This window comes from Cricetulus griseus (assembly GCF_003668045.3).
Source record: "Cricetulus griseus strain 17A/GY chromosome 1 unlocalized genomic scaffold, alternate assembly CriGri-PICRH-1.0 chr1_0, whole genome shotgun sequence".
Classification (NCBI taxonomy): Eukaryota; Metazoa; Chordata; class Mammalia; order Rodentia; family Cricetidae; genus Cricetulus; species Cricetulus griseus.
In genome coordinates, this window is record NW_023276806.1 from 228936774 (window position 1) to 228954077 (window position 17304).

The 17304-nt window shown below is 44.6% G+C and overlaps 1 protein-coding gene across 1 annotated transcript; it reads left to right on the forward strand.

Moving 5' to 3' along the window:
* The first annotated feature begins 258 nt into the window (after positions 1–258).
* LOC113832472 (class I histocompatibility antigen, Gogo-A*0101 alpha chain-like) lies at positions 259–1661 on the forward strand. The gene is made up of 3 exons (XM_027388680.1): positions 259–511; positions 1073–1348; positions 1474–1661. Exons 1-3 carry the CDS (start codon positions 259–261, stop codon positions 1659–1661), a joined length of 717 nt encoding a protein of 238 aa, XP_027244481.1.
* The last annotated feature ends 15643 nt before the right edge of the window (positions 1662–17304 follow it).

Consider the following 17304-nt stretch of genomic DNA (forward strand, 5'->3'; position numbering starts at 1 on the left):
TCAAAGTGAAACTGGTGAGTGAACCCAAATCAGTAACCCCAAATTTCATACTCCCGAAAGGTTCCCCAGATCCAAGATTTACCCTACAGAGAACCTGGAGACACTGACCTGGATTTCTGCACAATTTAAGCTCAAATGTGGCCATTTATAAAGGTCAAGTGGGAGGGACTGAGCCACAGAGGGGCCCCAAGGAACCTGGCCCTGTGAGAGTGACTGATAGTAGGGGCTTGGGCAGGATATCACACAGTGGAGTTCCGGATGTCCTGTGATGTGCTGCCTGGGTCAAACTACATTCATGGACAATATGAAATTATCATCAATGGCCTTGATTACATTGCACTAAATGAGGACCTGAGCACCTGGACTGCAGTTGGAAAGGCAGCTGAGATCCTGACCCAGCAGTGGGAGAAGATAGGTCATACAAAAACTTTGAGGCCTTTCCTGGAAGGTGAATGTGTGCAGCGGCTCCACTCACATCTGGACTATGGGAAGGAGATTTTGCTGAGAAGAGGTAAGGAAAGAAACTGCCACACCTGTACTGAGACTGGAGGCCCTGTCCCCTGAGGATTCTTCCTCAGCAGGGAGAAGTTGTGATACTAACTTGTCTTGCATGAAAGGGAAATGTGTCATGGGTATTCTAATTCAACAAGAGAGAGGGATTCTCCAGAGGAATAATAAGTCTTCTCTCTGGAGAGTTCAGTCTGTCAGTTAATCAGCAGCTCCCTTCCATGTGCATTTGGAATCTGACCTCAGTGAGGCCTGTTCATTGTCCATGTACATTTGTACTCTGAGCCCAGTGTTCCTGAGTCTCAGTCCCCATCCAGTGAGACCCAGAAGTCCATATTCCTAGAGGGAGACCCAGAGTCTCCTGCTCTGTGCTGGCTCATGCTGATTCAGAAGCTTTCCAAGGAATACATTACCCCATCCTTATCCTGAGATTAGGCTGGTGTGTGGGGTCTGCATCTCTCCTTCTAGCAAACTGTCCCTTCCATTCAAAACAAGGTTACATGAACATTCATGGATCTCCATAAAGAATGTGAAACACCTGAGTTTTGCAATTTAATCCCTTCAGACACTCCAAAACTCCATGTGACCCATAAGGTCAGAGCTGATGGGACTATCACTCTAAGGTGCTGGGCCCTGGATTTCTACCCTACTGAGATCACCCTGACCTGGCAGAAGGATGGGAGCAACCAGAATCTGGACATGGAGGTGATAGAGACCAGGCCTGCAGGGGATGGGACCTTCCAGAAGTGGGCAGCTGTGGTGGTGCCTCCTGGGGAGGAGCAGAGCTACACATGCCATGTGAATCATGAGGGGCTGCCTGAGCCCCTCACCCTGAGATGGGGTAAGGACTGGGAGTGAGCACAGAGCCTCTCACAGTGAGTTGGGAGTCCTTGGGAGAACTGTTGCAGGGTCATGACTGACAGGTGGAGGTCAGAGGCCTCACTGTTTCTTCCATTCTTCCCTCAGAGCCTCCTCAGCCCTCTGTTCCCATCATGCCAATTGTGATTGGCCTGATTCTTGGAGCTGTGCTTATGGGAGCTGTGGTGACTTTTCTGATACGAAAGTGGAGGAATAAAGGTAAGAAAAGGGCAGGGCCTGAGTTCGTGTCTCTATGGGAATATCAAGCCCAGCTGAAAATGTGCCCTGCCTCATGAGAGCAAAGTTTCATTCACACAGTGGCTTAGTCTGTCTTGTGCTGATGAGCTGACATTAACCCCATTGTGAAGCATAAAGGAAATAATGAACAGATTCATCACTGCAATGATAGAGGTGGCAGAGACCTGATCCTCAGCTCCCAGAGGTCAGATGGAAAGGTTCCTACTGAGAAAAGATAACCGGGAGTCCAGTTAGTCTTCTTCATGTGCAATCTTTCATCATGTTTCCTCATCCTTATCTGGATCAGCAGTCACAATTCTGGAAACTTCCCTGAGATAAACCTAGGAAATTCTTCTAGGCCTTTTAGATCCTGATGCTTCCATGAGCTCTAGTGAAAGTAGATACTCCCAGGGGTAAAATGTGAGACAGGCATGTTCAGGCTTGCCCCTCCTTTCAGTGGGATTTCATCCCTGAGACACCTGTGGCAGTATAGTCAGGAGCCCATGGATGGTCTCAGCCTGCCCAGACCTCCTCATTTAGTTCCAAGGTCAGCATGTTTGATCTGCTCTTGTATCACTTTCCACTGGGAGGTCAAGTTTCTAGGATGTCCAGCCTTGTGTTACAGCTTTAAAAAGTGACACTCTAAAGGGTTTGGTGTGTGACAGGGAGAGGTCAGAGGATAGAACCCTGGGGCATGGGGACTCTGTGGTTGGAACAGTTTAAGTGTGTGATGGGCTGTTCAGAATGTCAGCATTTAAGACAGTATCTGAATTTCTTTCTTGTTTTTTTCTTCTTCAGGATAGGACAACAGGACTGAGTCTAAGAGACAGGATTTATTCTGTTTTCTCTTTTCCCTCTGTGGCCTCTAGAACTGTTAACTTCCCTTCCTGCATCTGACTGCTACTATGTGTCTGTCTCCTGTTTCTAAGGTGTAACCAGGTGATGAGTGTAGCCCTGAGCAGCAACAAGTCCCATCCACGCCCTGATCATCATTCCTTCCCCAGTCACCATTGCTGTTCCAACAGAGGCTGGGCGGGCAAACTTCCATCCCTGATAGTTTAGTTTTCACTGAACGACCACTTAATGCATCTTTCTTAGAGTTCAGCACTTTTTATTCTTATTCAACTTCTTTCAGGTATTTGATTAGTGTACTAAAGATGAGTAAAACTTGATGGGAAAACCTATGGAATCCTGTGTACTGTGCTAACTCGATGGTGTCTTGTGACAGTTGATGGCTATCTGGTTCCAAGTGGAGCCTGTGTGTGCACAATTATTTCTCCTTCCACCCTGGGCTTTCTTTTCTTTTTTTTTCTTTTCTTTTTTTTGGGGGATTTTTGAGACAGGGTTTCTCTGTAGTTTTGGAGGCTATCCTGGAACTAACTCTTCTAGACCAGGCTGGTCTCGAACTCACAGAGATCCACCTGCCTCTGCCTCCCAAGTGCTGGGATTAAAGGCTTGACCACCAACGTCCAGCTCACCCTGGGTTTTCACATAGTGCCATCCCACCTCTGTCATCTTGTTAGCTCCACATCCCTGTTCTTTGAATAAATGTTCCAACAAGACATGTGGTCAGACGATCTCAGGTATTTGTAGTGTCTGTTCAGTGTCTGTGCTGTAATGTATTGTTGGCAGTCAGCCTCTTCAGGCTTTAGTCTGATGTTCCATCAAGAGATGTTTAGATTCCTGGTTCTATAAGAATTACATTTGGTCTCAATTCTTTGTTTGATTTTGATGTCATTTTCTTCCCTTCCTTGATTCTATCATCTATATCAGCATCTGGACTAGGATCATAAGGATGTTATGAACAGGACCAGTATGAGGATCACAGTAAGCAACTTGTCCCCAGACACTGCTCCCAGGATACCAGGATCTAGAGCTGGATCTGAGGCGGGGAAGCAGGGCTCTAGAGATTCCTGTCATTGAGGTTAATCTTTTCCATGACTCAACCCATCAGGTCACTGTTACTACCATTGAGAATCTTAGAGAAGCATCATCTTGAAGATCAAATCTTCTTAAAGTGGACAAGGACCTGTCTGGACTCTCTCCATCCATACTACTCTTCTGCCCTTTCTCCTGAGGCTGGTTTCCTGCATACCTGACCTACAATTCAGAGGTCAGCTGTCTCTGCCTCCTGAGAGCTAGGATTAAAGGTGTGTGCCACTACCAAATGGCTTGTTTTTGTTCTCCATTTTTTTATTCAAATTAGAAACAAGATTGTTTTACATGTCAATCTCAGTTCCCTCTCTCTCTCTCCCTTCCTCCATAGCCCCCCCCCAACTAATACCCTACCTATCTCATACCCTTTCTACTCCCCAGGGAATGTGGGGCCTTCCATAGGGAGTCCTCAGAGTCTGTCATACCCTTTGGGATAGGGTCTAGGCTCACCCCTGTGTGTCTAGGCTCAGGGAGTATCCCTTTATGTGGAATGGGCTCCTAAAGTCCATTCCTATGCTAGGGATAAGTACTGATCTACTACAAGAGGACCCATAGATTTCTGAGTCCTCCTTACTGACACCCATGTTCATGGGGTCTGGATCAGTCCCATGCTGATTTCCCAGCTATCAGTCTGGAGACCAAGAGCTCCCCCTTGTTCAGGTCAGCTGTTTCTGTGGGTTTCAGCAGCCTGTTCTTGACCCTTTTGTTCATCACTCCTCCCTCTCTGCAATTGGATTCCAGTTCAATTCAGTGTTTACCTGGGGGTGTCTGTTTCTACTTCCACCACTGCTGGATGAAGGCTATAGGATGGCATATAAGTTAGTCATCAATCTCATTATCAGGGGAGGACATTTAAGGTAGCCTCTCCTCTGTTGCTTAGATTGTTAGTTGGTGTCATCCTTGTAGATCTCCAGACATTTCCCTAGTGTCTGATTTCTCTTTAAACCTATAAGGCTCCCTCTATTATGGTATTTCTGACCTTGCTCTCCAGTACCAAATGGCTTAGTTTTTGTGTATGATTTTTTTCTGCATGTATTTCTGTGTGCCATGTTCGTGCTCAGTGGCTGTGGAGGTTAGAGAAGATCTCTGAATAAACTTTGAATGGAGTGAGATGGTTTTGCGAGCATGGTTGGGTGCTGTAAATTAAACCCAGGTTTCCTGGAAGGGTGGCCAGTGATTTTAATCACTGGGCCATATATTCAGTGCCCTTAAAATGATTGTTCCTGTTAAAACTATGGAGATATACTGGGGCTGACTTCAAAAGAGCTGTGGCATCTCCTTTTCCCAGGAGGGGGGTCCTCTATAAACACCTGAATCCTCCTTTAGGAACTCAGGGTCTTTCCTCCTTCTGGTCTGTAAAGTTTCCCTCTTTCAGTTGCTGATATTTTTAGAGATGTCTGGTCATCACTTCCTATCTCACACAGCTGTTTCTGAAGCTGGAAACTGTAACCAGGACATTCTAGTGGTCTGTGGCTGTCTGTCCTGCTGTCCTCCATCCTGAGGAGGGGGGCATCCCAGACTTGTCTGCTTTTGTTCCCTGTATCTACAGGGAATGAGACTGTGTATGATACTGGGGATGAGTCTGGAGTCATTCTCTCCAGGTGCCCCCTGTTTCTGTCAACAGAGGTGTTTCTTTCACCATCTCAAAGATATGGGACCTTGGTCAAGGAATCTACATGATGTTGTCTTCAGACATTTTAGGGCCAAAGTCTGTTTTTTTGACAGTTGAAATAAGCTGAGATTGACCACCACAATAGGGCAACTAAGTACGCAAATGCAGTGAAAAGCAGAGAAAGGGTGTTTATTGAATGTGGCCACAGTGGGAAGAGGAAACAGGTCCAGTGACTAGTCACTCTGAGTCCCCAGTTTCATCTTCAGCATCCTGACATGATGTTCAGGTTTAAATATGGGGAAAGAGGAACCACCACACAATTTCTGCCTTTTAATTTCCTATTTCACTTTGCTGATTAACCAGACCTTTCATGTCATCGCTCACCTCTTCTCACAGCAGTTACCTGACTGTCCCAGGTTATTCTCTGGAGATTCTCTCAGACTGTGCCTGTGTGTCCTCCTCCATCAGGAGACTCCTATCCTTTAACTCCTGAATTTACCACCTCTACCTTCCAAGTCCTGGCATTACAAGTGTGTGCCACGTCACTCAAGTCTTCTGAGAAGTTTTAAAGGATGTCTGCTTATCCATGTCTGAAAGAGTTGTCAGGAATTTAGCAAGTGACACATAGAGTCAGAAGTGCACAGCTACTGTGTGCATTTTTGTTGCAGTTACTGTTGTAGTTTGGGATGTTCTTGATCTCCTGATATTTATGCCTGTTTTTCTGAGGTGCTGTGATTAGAGGCATGTAACCACCATGTCCTGTTCTAGTGTAAGAAGATTGTTAATAAATTCTTAGAGAGTTTTTTTAGTAAAAATGGGATAATATGTGCTGTAAGCATTGATAACCTAAACTCCATGGAACCCATTCTTGTTTAAATAATCAATGGCAGAAAATTAGAATTGGTTACACTGGGAGTGACATGGGCTGAGGTTCATGCTCACCTCCCAGAAATTCTGTCAAATCAGCATCTGCACTCCTGTCCACAGGGACTGAAATGCCTGCCAGGAAGCTGCACATAAATAAACACACTAAAAGCAATTACTTGTCCTAAATAGAGAACCTGCAGCCACTACCATACACAGTTGTTGGTTCTCCTTTTCTTTCTGCCCACATTGTACTCCTTTCAAATATAATTAATGAATATATTCTCTTCCTCCTCTAGAACACAGTGTGAATCCATAGCCCACAAATCCCCTTCCCATTCAGCCTGGTCAGTGATTAAAATCCAAGCCAACCAGAGAACATTAATGATTTGTAATTCAACTTTTCAATATATATTTAACAACTTCTTCTGCTTGTGATATTTAGGGACATATGTGGTGATATTGACAACTGAGTTTTTGATAGTTTTTGCTTAACTGTGTGAATACTGAAAGATCTAAGGACTTGATCAAACCACACTGTCCATTAAAATTAGCATTTGTATGAACACAGCACATGCTCAGTGTACAAGATTCTGCTATGGACGTACATGCAGCAGACAATGAAGAATTCGTTGACATTTCAAGTCCACAGTGTGAACCACCTTGAAGAAGCCGTGCCTGTATCAATTTAGAGAAACATCACATGTAAAAATCTACAAGGAGCACAGCAATGGCTCCTTTATTTTTGGTGGTCCCCAGCATTTATTCTTAAGTTTTAATGACCTTTAAGTGCATATGTATCTTGTCTGCATGAATGTCTATGCATCATGAGCACTCCATGTAAACTGAGTTCAGCAAGAGATCACCACAACTGCAGGAGAAGGAATGGAGTTCCCAGGGACTGGAGTCACAGAGAGTGACCAGCCATGTGGTTACTAGGAATCCAGCACAGGTTCCCTGGAGGAGCAGCCAGTGCTCATAGCTGCTAATCTAACTCATCAGCCCATTCACCATGCCTTAAACCTCAGCATTCAGGAGGCAGAGGCAGGGGACTGTCTTTCAGTTCTATACCAGCTTGATCCACACAGCAAGTTCAATGAAGGGAGATTTATATAGTAAGACCCTAACTCCAAAAACTACTATTATCTGAAGGTATTAATAAACATATTCCTCCTGCAGCTGCTGAGATGGCTCAGGAATGAAAAGCACTTGCTGTTCTTGCAAAGGACCAGAGTTGGATTCCCAGCCCAGACATCAGTCCCTTCACACCCTCCTGTAATTCCAGCTCCAGTGGTTAGGGTGATCTCTTTTGACCTTTACAGACAACAACTGTACTGCAGTAAAGTACAGAATAACACACACACAGGCGCACATGCATACACCTACACACAATCATAAAATATATAAAACATACATGTTTACATTACACTGCATTTTTTAAAGTTTCAGATTTTAAAAACCGGGAAAAAAACCCACAATTTTCACCCATTTTTGTGGGAAAGATAAAACTATTTGCCAGAAGGTGAACATCCATAGAACATCTATTCCTTCCGGCCTAATTATGCTTCAAAAAATAGCTGACCTCTTTTAAAATATCCTTCTTTGCCTTAGAAGATTTGGTTAAATTAGCACTCTGACACCGTCAATGGAGATAAACCTCCAGTCAGATGGTCATTTAGGATGCAGGGTCAATGGAAATCTAGTGAAGTCTCTTGATCTTTATCTCAGGGAAGTTTCCAGAACTGTGAATGCAGATCCAGAGAAGGATGAGGAAACCTGATGGAAGACTGCACATGAAGAGGACTAACTGGACTCCTGGTTATCTGTTCTCAGTAGGAACCTTTCCATCTGACCTCTGAGAGCTGAGGATCAGGTCTCTGAACCCTCTGTCATTGCAGTGATGAATCTGTTCATTATTTCCTTTATGCTTCACAATGGGGTTAATGTCAGCTCCTCAGCACAAGACAGAATAAGCCACTGTGTGCATGAAACTTTGCTCTCATGGGGCAGGGCACACTCTCAGTGGGACTTGATATTCCCAAGGAGACACAAACTCAGACTCTGCCCTCTCCTCCATTTAGTCCTCCAGTTCCATTTCAGAAAAGTCACCACAGCTCCCATAAGCACAGCTCCAAGAACCAGGCCAGTCACAATTGCCATGATGGGAACACAGGGCTGAGGAGGCTCTGACAGAAGAATGGAAGGAACAGTGAGGCCTCTGACCTCCAGCTGTCAGTCATGACCCTGCAACAGTTCTCCCAAGGTCTCCCACTCTCACTGTGATAGGCTCTGTGCTCACTTCCAGTCCTTACCCCGCCTCAGGTGAGGGGCTCAGGTAATTCTCCATGATCCACATGGCATGTGTAGCTCTGCTCCTCCCAGTAGTCACCACCACAGCTGCCCACTTCTGGAAGATTCTGTCTCCTGCAGGCCTGGCCTATATCACCTCCATGTCCAGATTCTGGTTGCTCCCATCCCTCTGGCAGGTCAGGGTGATCTCAGCAGGGCAGAATTCCAGGGCCCAGCACCTTCAGAGGTTTTATTCCATCATCGTCGTGATGGAAAGCATGGAGTGTAGGCAGACACGATTCTGGAAAAGGTGTTGAGAGTTCCACATCATGATCTGCAGGCAGAAGTTGTAGACTGTGAGCCACCCTGGTTATAACTTGAGCATATAAGACCTCAAAGCCTGCCTCCTCCACAGTGACACACTTCCTCCAACAAGATCACAACTCCTAATAGTGTCACTCGCTATGGGCCAAGCATTCAAACAATGAGCCTATGGGGCCATTCCTATTCAAACCACCACGTCTGTATAATGTAACTTGTATGTATGTTTTCAAGGCTGGCCATGTGGTATTGGATAACCAGTTGGTGTGCTTTCCTTAGGTGTCTGCAGTTCTTTGTGTAGGGTTGAGGACACGGGCACCTTTTTCTGTTTGCTTGGAGATGTCTATTGGTATTGTCCTTGTTCAGCTCATCTTAGGGCAGTCATGTGGGTGGGGCTTTATGGATATAGCCACTAACTTTCCTAAGAGACTTTCCCCTTCTGAAATGTTCCCTGAGCCAGAGTGTCTAAGTTGCTTTTTTGTTAAGTTGTTTTTATTACATTTTCTGGAAACAGTGGCTTTACTCAAGGTTCCTCCAACAGCAAAGGGGAGTCCAATCTCAGATTAGTAGTTAGTCAAATTGTCCCATCCTGAGTGTCTGTTTATTACAGGAAAACTAACATCAGAAAGAAGACTCACAATATAAATGTAAAAGAGTCATTCATATTTTTAAGATTTAGTTAATTATTATTTATAAAGTTTTCTGCCTGCATATATGCCTGCATGCCAGAAGAGGGCATCAGATTTCATTATAGATGGTTGGGAGGAACAATGTAGTTGCTGGAAATTGATCTCAGGACCTCTGGATGAGCATCCTGTGCTCCTAACCACTGAGCCATCTCTTCATTCCTAGAACTCATTAATATTAACAGTGACATCAGACTTTGGCAGAGTTTTAGCCATGCTCAACACCTGCCCCATGTCCAGAGAGAGAGATGGAGTCTTCTAGTCCATCTCAACATGAAAAGCCCTGTTTAGTAGCTGCCACAGTGAAAAGACCTGCACACGGAGAAGTAACATACATGAATAAAGTGTTCTTTATGCATGTTGTATGCTGGTTTTAAACCATTTCATTTATGATCTAAAGTCATCTCAATGTGATATTGATATAATCGCCAATTGCAATGAATAGTCGTAATGTATGCTTAAAGTCACCATATGTTCATGTCCTTAAGTCTGAAATGTGTGAATGTCTCTTTAATATACTGATTACAAAGAAAAAGAGAAAAGTACTTTATAAGTATCTCAGTGTACTAATGCCGTCACATTTATAGGTGTGTGGTCTCTCTCCTGTTTTCAGTTTGCTAGAAGGTTCAGGTAGTGTCCCCATTGTGTGAGAAATGATTTTTCTGCATCTCAGCTGCAAAAATGGGCTTGAGTCCCTTAACTATGTGCTTTGCCAGCTGACTCTGAAGCATTGCCAGTAGAGGGCAGTAGAGCACCAGGAAAGGAAAGCACTGGTATTGTCTTGAAGGCTTTCGACAATTTTTGCAACGTGTGTCTGAGTTGTACCAAGTTAAGATCAGAACTGAGTAATGGTGGCTGTATGGGTGCAGATGTGACAATGGAAGACCACCTCTGTATAGCTCCCAATAAAATGGAATTAAGAATGAAGTCAGCGTCCTTAGTCTCAGAGACATGAAATGGTGGCCAAAGCACTCCCAAGTTGGAGAATATCATGTGTTTAGAAGGTCCCCCAAGGGTGTCCAGAGAACTGTGCTAGATTCCTGAGTTTGGGAGTCTGTGGAGGCCTCCGCCTGGTGTCATATGGGGATGTTGTGCTGATGTCTGAGCTGGGAATCCTCACAGTCCTGTCAGAAGCACATTATCCTCTCAGCTCCTGTCTCTTCTCCTCTGTGTTCTCTTGGGACATGAACTGTAAGACCACTGACACTGCAGCCAACTCCCATTCTAATTTCCTTGCCTCCCCCAGGCTCCTGTGAGATAAGATCACCAGGAACACAAGGCTCATTGCAGGGGGACTGAGCTGCCAGGAAAGGACCATGACATAACAGTGAGGCCATGGGAACCCAGGTCAGGAACCAGACCTGGACTCTTCAGTGAGGCACATGCATCTTTTCTTTCCTTTGCTTCCTTGATCCTGTCAGCCAGATCAGCATCTCGGGTAGGACTCAGAAAGACGTTGTCAACAGGACAATTACAGGAATCAGGGTGAGCAACTTGGCCCCAGACACTGCTCTCAGGATACCAGGGCTCAGAGCTGGATCTGTGGTGTGGAGGCAGGGTTCTTGAGATCCTCTCCCAGTTGTTAATCATTTTTATGAATTTTTATTTAGATTAAAACAATCTTATTTTACATATGAAACACAGTTCCCTCTCCCTCTCTCCACCATCTCCCCATCCCACCCCCATCCACTCCTCAGAGAGGGTGATGCCTCCCATGGGGGATCATCAAAGTCTGTCACATCATTTGGGGCAGGACCCAGGCCCTCCCCCCTGTAATTAGGCTGAGAGAGTCTCTCTCCATAGGGAATAGGATCCATAAAAGCCAGTTCATGCATCAAGGATAAATACTGGTTCCACTGCCAGCAGCCCCATAGACTGCCCGAGCCCCCAACTGACACCCACATCAGGAGTCCTGGTTAGGTCTTATGCAGCTTCCCAGCTGTTGGTCATGAGTCCGTGAGCTCCCCTAGTAATCTTTTCATGACACTTATGGTCAATCTCACTCCCATTGGGAATTCTTAGAGAAGCCAGTCAGCCTCATTCCAGATATAAGAGTGAATAGGAGAGATTCTGCATTTATTCTCTATCTGTCATTTAGGATGGAGATTCTTTTAAATTTATGTACACTGAGGAACTTGTCCAATAATATTCTAAATCTGAAAAAATTAATACCACAAATTGTACTCAGTGAACTTGATTCTTCTATGGACATGGCTGCAGCTAGTGTGAAGGATATGATGATATTTTAAGCTCCAGATTGTAAGTAACAGCTGAATGAACCTAGTGAAGTATCCAAGATAAAACCCTTCAGTGTGCCCAGTTTGGTGGCCTGTGGATATCTCTCAGTACTCAGGAGACAGAGGCATGTAGATGTCTGTGACGTCCTGGCCTACCTCAAGAAAAAAAACAGAAAGAAAAGAGAAAAGAAAAGTCCAAAATTATTTGAAGATGTTAATAAAAACACTCCCCTCTGTGGATGGTTAGAAGACTAAACTGTGTAGTTAACCACAGTTGGAATCCTTGAAGTGTGTAAGCCCACGACCTCCTGTCCCTCCTATTCCAGGGTTGCTAAGAGTCTCTGATGTACTTCCAACCTTCACACACACATATACAACTAAATATACACATAAACAAAATATAAAAATAAATCTTAAAATATCAACCCTGTATGATTTTGTGAACATGCTTTTCCTATACTGCACATAACACTAAAATTTTGAAAAGGAGAATGTGAATCTAAGACTGTCTAGTGAGAAGATCTATTATTTTCACCACTTTATTGTATTTTTGTAAACATTCTGCTTACATGCACCTTATTATTAATGTTCAAAAAGACACATGTTTCAAATTCTCAGCTCCTAACATAGTGAACAAGGATTGACATAATCCATACAAGCATAAGTACCTCTGATGTCCAATGCATTTCTAAGACTCTGATGACATCCTGATATCACAGTGTGAGGACTGTGGAGAGAAGTTTCTGTCCCACCCAGTCTTGCAGCTGTTTAGTCCCAAATAAATACAGAGAGGCTTTTATTAATTATAAATTGTTTGGCTCATGGCTCAGGCTTCTTATTGGATGCCTCTCTCTTGTTAATTAATCCATAACTATTAATCTATGTATCTCCACGTGGTCTTAGCTTACCAGAGAATGCCCGGATGTCATAATTTCCTGGCAACTACATGGCATGTTACTGCTGGCAATATCCTGCATGTCCATTCGTCGAAACAGCTTTATTCATCAACCAATAAGAGAAACATATATCCACAGCATACAAAAAAACGACATCCCCCATCAGAAAATTGCTGACTGAATGGCTTCTGGGCTGGACTCAGAAGGATATTTTGACCTGGATGAGGTGGCCAATGACCAGGGTGCCCAATTCGTCCCTGTACACTGCTCCCAGGGCCCAGAGCTGGGCTGAACTGCGAAAACAGGACTCTGGAGGTTCCCCTTCCAGGAGTTCATTCTTCCATGACCCAACAACAATACTCTCTCACACTACCACTGGGAGTTCTTACAGAAGCCAATCAGCCATTTCCATATCAAGATTATAAACTGAATACACACAAGCAGAGACTCAGTGTCCTGTCTTCAAGAAGGATGAAGACCTTTGTTCCCAAGTCTCTCCTGCTTATCCTGGCCAATCTCACAAAGATCAGGCATCCACAGAGTGAGTGTCGGTGTCAGGAGGGGAAAAATATAGATTCCAACTCTGGACCTTATTCATTTTACATCTTGTCCCACGTCCCCTGTCTCTTGTTCCCCGCTCTCCTGGGGGGATTGTAGGCAGCAGCATAGGACACTAGGTGGGAGGTGTATATCTAAAAGCCCACTGCACCTAGGTTCAGACTCCCTGAGCTTTTTGCAAACTCTCCTCACCTGGCCTGACCTCCTGGAGCCCCACTTTATTCAGGGTGTCTACTTGGATGACATTCAAATCGAGAGACTCAACACCAGAGAAGATACTCCGAGGCTGGAGCACTGTGCTCCTTGGGTGGATCAGCACCATCCAGAGTACTGGGAGAAAAGGATAAAGGGCATTCTGAGACTAATTGACATCTACAATGATTTACTGAAGAAAGTGCTTCACCTGTACAATCAAAGTGAAACTGGTGAGTGACCTTGAATCAGAAATCCCCCATTTCAAGCTCCCAATTGGTTTGCTCCATTTCCCCATATCTTAGATTTGCCCCAGCAAAATGAGACCCATGTAGACTAGGATGCAGAGAGCCTTGGGGCATTGATGCAGTTTTCTACACAATTTAAACTCAAATGTGGCCATTTATAAAGGTCAAAGGGGAGAGACTGAGCCCCAGGAGGGCCCCTATAAACCTGGCCCCCTTAGAGTGACTGAGAGTAGGGGCTTGGACAGGATAAGGTTCTCTGGGAACCTTGGGGCATGGGGTCATCCCGCTCACTGACACCATTCTGTTATGGTAAATCTTGGCCCAAATTAATACACAGAAACTTGTATTAGGTTCAAATGCTGCTTGGCCAATGAAAAGGATTTCTCACCTGCTAGTCAGTTTATGTTACGATAAATCTTTCTTCCAAAAGCCACTGAGCCCCACCCCCACGTGTGCTTTACGCCAGCTGCCTGTCCGAGTTAGGGCCCAAATTAATACACAGAAAGACTTGTATTAGGTTCAAAGCTGCTTGTTCAATGACTAGGATTCTCAATGAGGGATTCCTCTACCTGGGCTCCAGAGGAGGGAGTTTCATAACTTCTCCCAAGAACAGCACCAGTTGGGACCAAGTGAGCAAATAATTGAGCCTCTAGGGGATTTTATCATTGAAACAGTGTCCTGGCATTAACTTAATTTTGTTTGCTTGACCTAAGCTACAATAATCTGGGAAGTGGAATCTCAATTGATAAAATACTTCCACCAGTTTGTAAGTAGGCAAGTCTGTAGGGCATTTTCTTGATTAATGATTGATGTGGGATGGTCCAACTCACTGTTCATTTAGCAAAGGGCAGGAAGTCGGTCCTGGATTATATAAAATGCAGTCTGAGCAAGCGAGAAAGCAGCATTCTGCCTAGGACTTTAATTCAGTTCCTGCCTCAGCTTCCTGCCTTGTGTTCCTGTCTAACTTCCTCAGTGATGTAATGTGACCTGGGATTTGTCAGATGACATAAATTGTTTTTCTCAGGTTTGTTTAGCTCATGGTATTTTGTCACAGCAATTGAAAAGCAGACTGACAGAAATCATCACTGGGCATGGGTGACAACTTCCCAACGTCCCAAACTGGTTTTGACAGAGGGCATGGTTTATGGTTAGTTTTGTGTGCGTGTGTGTGTGTGTGTGTGTGTGTGTGTGTGTGTGTGTGTGTGTGTGTGTGTATACGCGCACGCATGCGCGCACGCGCGCGCGCTACATTCTAATTGATTGGAGCTGCTTGTAGAATCTAGAAGATGGCATCAAATCCGAAGTAGCTGTAGTTTCAGGAGGTTGTGATTAGCTCTTTGTTGACGCTTGGAAATGAACTCAGATACACTGTATGAGCCGTTACCATGTTTAAATATTAAGCAACACTTCTAATCAGAGTAGTTATGCTATTCTTTGCTGAACCTCAAGGACAGGCACTTGATAAATCCTCCAACATTACTGAAGGGTAAATCTGAGAAGCAGACTTCCTAAAAGTGGAGCCTAGAGATGGGATGGCAGGTTGTTTGTTGATGTGGTGGAGATCTTCTCTCTCCTGTATGTGAGACATTCTATCCAGCTCAGGCATGGAGACCTTCCTAGAGCAACTCCTATAGCCCCCCCCTACTACACCTGAACATAACAATGAGCCTCGGGCCAAGTGTGAAATCTGAGACACACCTGACCTCACAGCCTTGGACTCCTCAGGGAGGAGACAATTTAGATACAGGAAGTCTACCTTATTCTGCATATCTGTCCCTGCCCATTTACAACAAGGCCATGCAACAGTTACAAAGCCATGGGAACTTCCCTAGGCCACAGACCCAAACTCTGGCACCAAATAAGACCAGAATTAAGCAATGATGACTGTATGTACACATGTGTGATAAGAGGAGGCCACAACTGCATAGGACCCAAGAAAAGGTTATGGGCAAGTACACTGGGTCCTTAATCTTAGAGATATTAAATGGTGGCCACAGCATGGGTTGTATGATGTTCTTTAGGAGATCCCCATAATTACATAGAGTATTGAGCAGCATGTTGCCTCTTGAGGGTCATGGAGTGTCAGCCTTGTGTTATAGGGAGACCCTGGGGGGATTTGTGGACTGGGAATCATCAGAGATATGTCAGTAGTACATTATATTTCTTATTTGCTGCTGTTTCTAATCTTGGACTTCCTTGGTCATGCATGGCTACTGACAGAGCAGCCAACTCCCATCCTAAATTCCTTTGTCTTCTTCAGATCCCTGTCATCTGTGATCACTCTGGAAGCCCAAAGTTCAGTGCAAAGTGGCCTCACCTGTCCATTAAAAACCCGGTACACAACATTGAAGGAGTGAAACTCCATAGTCAGGGCCCAGAGATGGACACTTCAGTGAGGTATGGAGTCCTTTACTTTGCTTTGCTTCCTTCATCCTGTCAGCTACATCAGCAACTGGACTAGGACTCAGAAGGATGTTGTGAACAGGACCAGTACGGGAATCACAATAAGCAACTTGTCCCCAGACACTGCTCCCAGGATACCAGGCCCCAGGGGTGGGTCTGAGGCAGGGAAGCAGGACTCTAGAGATTCCTCTCACAGGAGTTAATCTTTCCATGACTCAACCCACCAGGTCTCTGTCACTGGGGATCTTAGAGAAGCATCATCCTGAAGACCAGAGTTACAAAGTGGACAAGGACCAGTCTGGACTCCCTCCAGCCATGACACTTCTCTGTTTTTTCCTCAGAGACTGCACTCTTGCAGCCCTGACCTACAATATGGAGGGCAGCCTGCCTCGGTATATGGAGAACTGGGATTAAAGGCATGCACCACCACTGCCTGGCTCATTTTTTTTTTTTTGTGCATGACACCTTTTTTTCAGCATATATTTCTGTTTACCATGTTCATGCTTAGTGGCTTTGGATGTCAGAGAAGATCTCTGGATAAGTTGTGACTGGAGTGAGATGGCTGTGAGTGCATGGTTGGATGCTAAGAATTGAACCCAGGTTTCCTGGAATGGTAGCCAGTGATTTTAATCACTGGGCCATATATCCAGCTCCCTTTAAATGAATGTTCCTGATAGAACTATAGAGATATGCTGGGGCTGACTTCAACAGAGCTCTGGCATCTCCTTCTCCCCGGACAGGGGTCCCCTACAAACACCCTAATCCTATCTTAGGAATTCAGGGTCTTTCCTCATTCTTGTCTGTAAAATTTCCTCTTTAAGAGCTAATATTTTTAGAGATGTCTGGTCATCACTCCCTACTATACATAGCTGTTCCTGAACTTGAAAAGTGTTCCCCATAGATTTTGGAGGACGGTCACAGAGGAAGAGGGAAACCTGCCACCACAGCCTGCCCTGAGCAGCATAGGAGCAGCTTCCATATGCTCGAGCCGTCCCGGCGCTCTTGGGCGTTGGACTCGGTACTCCTCAGATGATAAAGACAGATCCAGATAAAGAAAAAACTCTAAAGGTTTACACTGCATTTAAAAATATAGGTAGGCTTGTGAGAGAAAAATAACAAGAGGAAATAGAGTAGCCAGTTGTGGTGGCGCGCACCGGTAGGATTTGCTGAAGGAAGCAGAGGCAGATGGATTTCCACAGAGAAACCCTGTCTCAGGGAGAAAAGAAACAAAAGAAAGTAAAAATAAAGTAATAAAAAAGCCACATAAAGATGGAAAATACACAGAGAATCTGGATACTATATGCCATATTGTTGTCTTTAAATTGTTTGATTGCCGAGGAAAGACTTACTGCTGCTAAAATACATTTGATTATAAATGCTGCTAAATTAATCCAACTTATACATTTTAAACATGCTTTAACATCAAAATTTAAGTCTAAGGACAGGCTACTTAGAAATAAA

What these genes read in the sequence shown, in the direction of transcription:
- LOC113832472 (XM_027388680.1), top strand. Translation starts at nt 259, where the DNA reads ATGTCCTGTGATGTGCTGCCTGGGTCAAACTACATTCATGGACAATAT. An exon ending in GGAGATTTTGCTGAGAAGAG is followed by an intron (nt 512 to 1,072) that starts GTAAGGAAAGAA and finishes TAATCCCTTCAG; the next exon opens with ACACTCCAAAACTCCATGTG. An exon ending in GCCCCTCACCCTGAGATGGG is followed by an intron (nt 1,349 to 1,473) that starts GTAAGGACTGGG and finishes TTCTTCCCTCAG; the next exon opens with AGCCTCCTCAGCCCTCTGTT.